This window comes from Perna viridis, chromosome 5 (genome assembly GCF_037379345.1).
Source record: "Perna viridis isolate PV_CMFRI_1.1 ecotype Kerala chromosome 5, ASM3737934v1, whole genome shotgun sequence".
Lineage (NCBI taxonomy): Eukaryota > Metazoa > Mollusca > Bivalvia > Mytilida > Mytilidae > Perna > Perna viridis.
Window position 1 is genome coordinate 28,715,768 of NC_142449.1, and position 9,273 is coordinate 28,725,040.

General features: G+C 32.4%; 1 protein-coding gene across 2 annotated transcripts; it reads right to left on the reverse strand.

Annotated features, from left to right (window-relative positions):
• Positions 1–223: 223 nt before the first annotated feature.
• On the reverse strand, positions 224–8,662 carry LOC148616977 (uncharacterized). 2 transcript variants are annotated; one of them, XM_088584178.1, is made up of 5 exons: positions 8,181–8,662; positions 7,361–7,415; positions 6,204–6,465; positions 3,411–3,555; positions 224–2,355 (listed from the first exon to the last, which is right to left on the reverse strand). In XM_088584178.1, the coding sequence occupies exons 3-5, from the start codon at positions 6,457–6,459 to the stop codon at positions 2,316–2,318; spliced, it is 441 nt and encodes a 146-aa protein (XP_088440304.1). In that variant the 5' UTR covers positions 6,460–6,465; positions 7,361–7,415; positions 8,181–8,662; the 3' UTR covers positions 224–2,315. The 2 variants fall into 2 exon arrangements, with proteins under 2 accessions (XP_088440304.1, XP_088440305.1); XM_088584179.1 differs by lacking the exon at positions 7,361–7,415 and having other exon boundaries at positions 8,181–8,660.
• Positions 8,663–9,273: the final 611 nt, after the last annotated feature.

Consider the following 9,273-nt stretch of genomic DNA (forward strand, 5'->3'; position numbering starts at 1 on the left):
GGAATGCTGCAAGAATGTAAAATTGCGCAAAAAATCCTACAGATATATAATTCATAAAACATGACAATTCTAAGCATCAGGAGTGACTATTGATACTTCATTTTCGTATGTTAGATTTTGTAAGGAATAATAACAATATTTTTATGAACATTTGTGTACCCGTTTAATGGATACTTTTGGCACGAAAAACAATAAAAAAGAACAAAACAAACATAACCAAAAGTATAATCTAAAAAATCTTTTATTGTATGATGATTCCAATAACAAAATAAATAAACATATACTGAAAATCGAAAAAAAAATATATCTGTTTAAGATTGATTGATTGATTATTGGGGTATAACGCCCGAGCAGCAATATTTCAGCTTTATTATACGATGAATAAGAAGTGGATGATAAAAAGAACATGAAATGATGATGATGATAATGAAATGAAAAATGGGATGGGACACCAGGACAACAGGGTCGACAATTTTTGATTCTCAATAGAAATAGGAAGGGGTGGGTAGGGTCGGACAATTTAGCCTCCTGTGGAGGTGGCAGAGGTTCCTACTTCTATCGAATACCACAGCATGGTTCCTTAACGTGCGAGGACATATTTCCCAACACGGTGCACCACTGTGGTTTGCGGTCAGGTTTTCCGTATTATAGAACTACTAAGTCATAAAAGTCTGAATAGGGTACACTTTGTTCTAACTTGTGCTACCTCTGTTTTAACTTCTCTAAATATGTCTGAAAAATACTCGGATTGTCTCGACTGAGTCTCTCCATGTCCAATCAAGTCTCAACCAGTATCGACTGTGTCTCAACTTGCCTTGACCCAGTCTCGACTTGTCTAATCTTGTCTTGATTTGTCTCGACCAAGGTTTCACCAGTTTCAACCTGTCTCGAACAGTCATGAACAGTCTTACCAGTCTTGAAAAGTTTTAAAGAAGTCTAGACCAGTCTCAAATCTCAAGACTGGTCTCTCGACTAACTTATCTATGAGGTAAATAAAAGGTAGCACTATGAGAACATTTTATTTATTATTGCAATATAAGAAATACATTAAATCACACAACAATGAAACATGCAACATCAAGATAGTTTTATTTGGATTTTAAAATAATATTCCATTTTAGTGTTAAGATTTTCTAAGTTCTATAAAGAAAAAAATATTATCTGCTTTCAAATCTTGTATTTTTTAATACCGGTAGTTAAATTCCAATTGTAATCATTTATTTGTTTTTCTTCCGGGTATATTCAGTTTAGATTGATTAAAATTCATTCATAAACCTGATGGAAGGACAATGAGAAAAAAAGTATTAACAGAAATGAAAGAAAGTAAGAAAAAGGTTTGATAATTGTCGAAGAGTACAATCAAAGATTTAATACACATAACAATATTACATGTATTTTATAGTCTTTCATTATTACCAAGTCCTACATTACATCCTGTTCAAGAATGAGTACAAAATACAAACAAATTTCGATATGCCGTACATGAACTCTTTTTTATTAAAACTCAGCGTGGATGTTTATCACAAAGTAAAAAGTTATACAAGTAATAATACATAAAACAATCAGAATGGTTTAAAAGGAAATAAAACACAATGAGTAATATCTAAAGTAGCATTGATATTCAACAAATTGATCTCTATATTATTAAACTAATTTTTAGCTGATATCTTTGAGTTTTAGCTTTAGCATTGTTTTCTTTTTTTTTTCTACTTCAAACAATTTTCAAGCGGTATATTATATCATTTTAAATCTCTTTGTATCGATGAGTTGGTAGTTTACTAGAACGAACTTGTCCGTCCGTCTGTTCGTCTGAAATTTGTACCAGATATTTTTATTCCATTTAGGTGGATCTCTTTCAAATCTGGTATGTGGCTTTATATAGATAGGGCATTGGTTTTAAGTGATTTTGGATGTTAAATTTAGTGGCTTTGACTAAAATAATGTTTGCATGCTTGATCAACAATGTCGAAGTGACATTGAGATTCATGTACCTGTTAACCTAATGTACTATTTGTATTTGTAAAAACGAGAAAACTGGAAACGAGAACGGTGTTCGGTTAAGATAGATTTTACTGTTAATTCTATATTTAAATGCGCTTATTGAAGGTCCATTTCACTCGGAAGAGAGTTTGTTTCTTTTTTCCTTTTCTTAGATCATACAGGTGTGTGCATCTCAATTTAAAAATTGGTCATTTGGTCGTGGTTTACAAAAGATATTGCCCAGAAAAAGGCATCCATTGACAAGGTAACACACAGCTGTCACGAACGTCACAGCAAAGGAAAAGCTTAAATCTTCTTTGTTTGTCAGTCTATATTCACCCCAAAATACACCTACTGTAACGCATAAAAGAATAGCTGAAAAAGACAAAAACACCATGAAAATGAAAATGAAAAAGGCGACATCTTGAAGACAAGTATACAAAGTGTGTATTTTTCTTATGTTATTAGATATTACTCTTTGTAATTAAAGCGATTTTATGAGCTAGTGAGACCACATTCTATGTAAATACGAACTTTTAACACGCGTATTTGAAAATATACATTTTATATGCAATAGATAATAATAAAATTCAATAAATGCGCTCACATTTGAATGCTAAGTTGTACTTTCAATTCTTTTCAATGGAAACAAATGATTGATTATTCAGACGTTAAGACTGGAGTCATGCCGACCGCAGAAAAAAAGGCCAGTTTTAAATGGCTATTCAAATATCCGAATTTTTCAATAACAGCTGTCCCCTTATAGCTACTAAAATTGTATATATATATATATATATATATATATATATATATATATATATATATATCTATATCTATATCTATATATATATATCAACGTGCAGGAAAATACACAATATCTATCTAACAATCTTCATTAAAGGCGCATTTCTTGTAATTTCAGTCGTGAATTTTCAAAGTGTCACATTTGTGGCCATTACAATGCGTTTTACATTTACAAAACTTACAAAGAAACAAATGTCGATGACATTCCCGATGTACCTGGTCAATTTAGGGTATTGACCAGGTGCATCGGTAGTGTTAGCTTAATTTGCTTTCCTTTAAGCAACCATCGATTTGCTTGATTCTCTTGTTATAAACATATACACCATAATGACTGTCATTTTGTAGCAACTTAACACTGTTCCAGAAGCCTAATTATAAAAAAGTGTGCATAGTTTAGGCAAGCTCTGGAATAATGTGTGAGTTGCGATATGAAACTTCCATATGCTGGTGCCAAAACGATGAAGAAGGGAAGGAAGTCAAATTAGTTATAGAGTGGTATCGCGAGTTACGGTCCGTTGATTCGTAGATACTTGCCCTGTAACCCATAGATACCAGCATTTTTTAATAGATAGTCGTGGTATCATAACAATAACGGGATTGGTTTTGAATCTGTGTACCTTATTTACCTGTTATGTATGACATAATCATGGTCAGGATCAATGCGCGTTTTCCGGTGTTTGGCATACAAGTAAACCAGAAAACAAACACTGATGTAATGATGGACGAAATAAGACCAATACATGCAAAAAAATCTGACTGCAATAAAATATCCTGAAATAATATAAAACATGTTTTTAGATTTATTCTGACACACTTGCTAAAGAGAACTGTATACTAGCCACCAAACGAAATAATACAAAATTAAATTTGTCAATATCTGTTCATTTGTTTTAAATTTATAACTTCTTTAACAGTGTAAATATTACCACAAAGGACATGTTACCTTTTTTTTTTTAATGTTTCGGAACGAATACTGTGAATATGTGGATTGTTACTTTTCACCGAGTTTGCCGATTTGAAAAAAAAAAAAATTAAATTAATGTTGGCGCAACTACAATAAGTAACACATTTGTTATCTTCAAATGGGCAAATAAAAACAATTTTGTATGCCACGATTACTCCAAAATTAGCGTGAAGAAAAAGTAGGAATGGTTCGAGATGTACTGACATACGCTGACGTCGCGAATCCTTTCCACGTGGCAAGATTAGCTATAATTAGACTGGAGACGCGTCTGATACAACTGGCGCACAAAATGATGACTCAAGATCTCGTCCTCCAGGTACGTCGTGTTTACTTGCGCACGAGAAGTACTTGGTCGCCATAACAACACAATTTCGGGTCTAATGAAGATGCGATGGTTTTTTCATCAATTCCATAAACTACAATTCTAGATAATTATTTTGAACTTTAGAAATTGGATTTTTTTATCCATTTTTCGTTGTTTTCTCGAAACGGTAAAACATTTAGTAAGTGATGAGAACCTTTATCGTTTCTTTATGATGACTAGTATGTAACACCTTCTTATCAAGCGTTAAAGAATCAAACTAGCTATATTTAACGAGACTGGTTAGCGTTCTTTTTTTATTAACACAGTTCAGAACGTCCACGTAAAGGAAGAAAAAAAGCTGATTTGGCGATTTGCAAAACTTTATCTCGTTGAAATACACACGTCATATACATCGTTCGTATTCTTCAGGTGACTTTATTTGGCAAATTCAGTCAACTGGACACTTTCCGTTTCCTCTTTTACAGTGGATCATTCAAATATATTTCCTAATTTACATTCGGATTTCGAAAGGATGTTAATTGTAAATAAATTTTAATCACAGCCCGAACTTCGGTTATTTCTCCTGATCAATGCCATTCATAATCTGTAGCTACCAAATCGCCATTGGAAAACACTGATTAGAGCATGTCATCAAGTAGATAGATTATCATTTGTTTGAGTACACGGAATTTGTTATTAACCCCACAAAGCGGTAGGTGTGCAGTGATAGTACTGTTCTTCAGTCCATCCGTTTTTCTCGTTCGACCGTTTGTTATATTAATGAATATATTACTTTGATTTATACTGGACTAAATCGTTTAAGAATTATACAGTTTGTGTCGAATTGTTAATGTGTTTTGAAAAGGGTTTCTGGTTAGCGTCATAAGCGACTATACTGTGGCTACACCGAATGACAACACTTAACTGAAAACGTCTCTTAATAACCTGTAACTGCTCTAATCTTTTGGATCAATTTATTCATTTCATGTATAATTTTGACAAAAATTAGCAAATTGGAGAACATCCTTACAAAGACTTGAGATCGGCTAATGAGTAGTTGCCATAAGATATTATGTCATATGGTAGATTGGACAAATCGCTGTTGTATATTTTTATGAAAATTTCACCAATGAAGTTTTTGGTCATTGAGCCGTTCACAAAACCCTTTTTACTACAGCTTTATTTAAGTTTCATACATTACAGACACTGAAAAATCTGCGCTATCATATAAAATTGTAAATTTTCTATTTGTCGATTGTACATTTCTTCAATTTATGCACATTAAGATGTTTTATCAAAATACAACGATATGCTAGATTTGATAAAACACATTTATTTGGTATCTAAATAACGGGAAAAGGATTTAAAACAAGTTATTTAATAGATTGCAATATATACATAAATTATCTCAAATTGCAAATAATAAATATACACACCAAGGTTATGCTAGGCCTTGTAGTAACCAGCGCGATTTTCTGTTACGTTTGTTGATTTGAACGTATTATTTTGGTTATTGTATGTTCTTTGTTGTATGTATCTGTTTTCCCTGTTTGCTCTATTCACTTGATTACATTCGTTTAATTTTCGCAAGAATATTGGTTCCCTTGATTGCCCTTTCTGTACCGTGAACAATTTATTACGGAGAAGTTTTTAAAGCATTTTTAGTGCCACAAGGCTAAAATCATCACACCGAAAGCTTACGATCGACAAAATAATCTCGTTGATTCGCCTAGATTTTACTTTTAGTAATTAAAAAAATATATTTTCAGATTTTTTTTTTTTTTTTGCAATACACAAATTACTAAAATATAGCGTTCTCTCGGGATAATTTTAGATTTCATAGTGAGAAAGACAGTTTTAAAATCAATCTCTATAATTCTTCTCAAGCATTTTACCGCTTGACAAACGGCCTCTCCAAATATTCTAACGATCGCCTTCCTTAGACAGCACCAGTATTCAGATTCAGACAACACAGTAGTAACATTAATTATAAACCAATCATATTAGCGATTTTTTCTATCACATCATCCGTGATGCGGTACCTGGCCGTACATGAAGTTGATGAAATCATAAACAAATGTGTATACAATGAATGTAAACACTTTTACAGAGGACGGTTCAGCAATATTTTTGTTTGATTGTACTACATACCTCCAAGCGTTTCTTCAATATTTATCAGTCGAAGACAACCATACTCATCACTGCAGCCCTGCCATAATCCTAGAGCGTGTACAGTAACCTTATGTACTACTTCTCCGTCTTGATTAATGATTCGAAAAGGAATGCTTCCAGATACCCATACCGGAGTTGCAAATCCAACAATATATAAAGCGAATGATATCCAATGAAGTATAAACGTTATCTTTGTAAGTTTCTGTAATTCGTTCCATGCTGTAGAACACGACATTTTATCCTATTTAGAAAATTGTTTTATCAAATAAAGCATGTGTTATTTTTACTCATTATCGTGTTTGGTTGCTTACCCGACCGGTGCATCTTGTCCATGCTCCCAGTTGTTAGCTTTTAGTGGTCGGACTTGCTCATTTACTTTTGTGACTTTGTTTGTATTATTTTGGTTAATTTAGGTTCTTTACTGTATTTATCATGCCTAGTCATTGTCCCTGGATTACATTCTTTTGATTTCCGCTAGAATCTTGGTTCTTCCTATAACTCTTCAATCACTATTTGTTTTACCATGATCGATGAAGAATATAAATAGCATTAACAAATGAATCAGTTACTGTTACTGTAGGAAAATGAGTCTTTTTTTAAACGAGGAACGTTTTGAGCACAACATAAAAGTACGAATAAACAAATTGAACCAATAATAAATCGCTGCAACAATATGAAATTTTCAAGAAGCATGAACTTCATTAAAAAAAAATAATTAATAAAGGCAGAAACTATGAATGAAAGGAGGTAATAAAAATAAAAGTACTAAAACAAAAGTCGTTAGTTCAACAGCCATGACAATAGGGCTTTTAAGTTTTTATTTTGACTCGGAATTACTAGTGTTTGAGGAATTCAAAACCGATTTATTTTGATACTTCAGAGTACATCGATAGTATGCATAGTCATCAGATTTTTCTCGAATGTGTTCTTTCCAAATTTATTATAGGGCAGAAATATTAGCATTATTTTTTTCTACCGGTGCACCTGGTCCATGGTCCCAGCTTTTAGTGGAGTACGAGTTGCAAATTTCTTTTGTTACTGTGTATGTATATTGATTAAGTTACTTTATGTTCTTTGTTGTGTTTGTCTGTTTTCCATGTGTGGTCTTTGTCCCTGGATTGCATATATTTGATTACCTCTAGAACCTTGGTTCCCTTGATTACTCTTTCTTCTATAGTAAGATTTTGTCTTCTACAAAAAAACATTCATATTCTTCTTAACCGGAGTATGGACTGACATTGATACCCTTAGCATCAATTGATGATAAAACCTTATATTCTAATAACAACTGGCGGAAATTGATAATCAGAAGCCAATAATACAATATTAATGAAATATACATGTTCGATATCCATTTACTGACATCTAAAAGGGGGTCAGATATTAACCTTTAATCAACTGAAGCACTTCTATAGAATGTTTGCCAAATAATTCAATGTCACTACAATTTTAAGTGATTCGTGGTTCCCATTTTAAAACTTGGCTAAATGTGATCAGAACAAATATTGTGTGACCCTGTTTATTTATACAATTTAGGTTCACTTCAGAAACACAATGGGATAAGCCGAATAGCTACTATTTCATGTTTCAAATTATTATATATGGATAGAAAAAATATCCTTTTAGTGTATGTTGAGCCTGATTTGTAATTTACATATATGAAGAAGATATCGGAAGTTATTGTCAAGATAACGTGTCAAAAATTGCACGAATATACAATTTAACTAGATTAAAGTTATTTCAACAAGCATCTGCATGTATGAAAATTAAGCCTAGGCTTTTTGGTACAATACTTTATTTTTTTCTAATTGCACGACAAGGGTGGGCTACCAGTTTTGGCAGCTGCCACTCAACTCAGTCCTATCAGAACCTATTTGAAACCATATGAAGTAACCCTCTCCCCCCGTGGTTTGTTTTTGTGATTTTTAATTATGATCTACATAAATGGTGACTTACCTGTACTTCTTTCACAACATTTGAGATAAAATACGTTTATTGTTGATTGTGTAAAGTTATATACAGGTAACTTATTTATAATGAAACTCGGTCGTTTATATACATATTCAATATTTGGTTATGGTTAAAAGATTGTATGTTTAAATGTTAGTTCTTTCACAACAGCGTTGATAAATGCAGTTTATATTTGATAACTTGTATACCTAGATGACTACATGCGAAATAATGTTTTTCTCACGGGCTATTAACTTTGGTTTGTTTTTTTTTCTTTTTGTTTTTTCTTTTTGTTCTTGTTTTTTTTTTTTTTTTTTTTGTTTTGTTTTTGTTTTGTTTTTATTTGTAAAATGCTTCTTGTAGGTTTATAGATCACGTTTTATACCGTAAACAAATTAAACAAGGTGATTTACGCCTAGAAAATGTAGGCTGATAAATCGTGGTTACAAATGCCAATATTATTTATTATATATCAAAATTAAAATCACTGATTGAAATTGTTGGATTACAAAAGTTTTGATTTAAAGACGTTTTTAATACTTTTTTTAAAGAAATCACTGAAGTGTCAGATCGACAATTTGGTATTTCAAGAAAAGCAGATAACGCTCCCAGTTTCAAGTGGAGCTCGATTGTTCCTTTACATTGGTTGCTTTGTTTGTATTTCTTTATGTTTTCTTTGTAGTATGTCTCTGTTTCCCATGTCTGGTCTTTGTCCTGGAGTATATTCTTTGGATTTCTGCTAGAATCTTAGTTCTCTTGGTTACTCTTTCATAAACTTAAAATTCTTGATAAAATGCCTACTAGTGAAAACTTGAAATGAGAGACAATCTACATATGCAAGAGTAATCAAGGGAACCAAGGTTATAGCGGTAATCAAAAGAATGTAATCCAGGGACAAATACCAGACATGGAAAACAGACATACACAACAAAGAACATAAAGTAACTAGAATCATACATACAAAGTAACAAAAGCAAATGGACCAGGAGCACCGGTAGGGTAAGCGTCCTCTGCTTTTCTAGAAACACCCGCCGAGATGCTAATAAAATGTCAAGTCCTGGGTAGACAAACGAGGAAAGGAAAACTATGACCCGTGGAA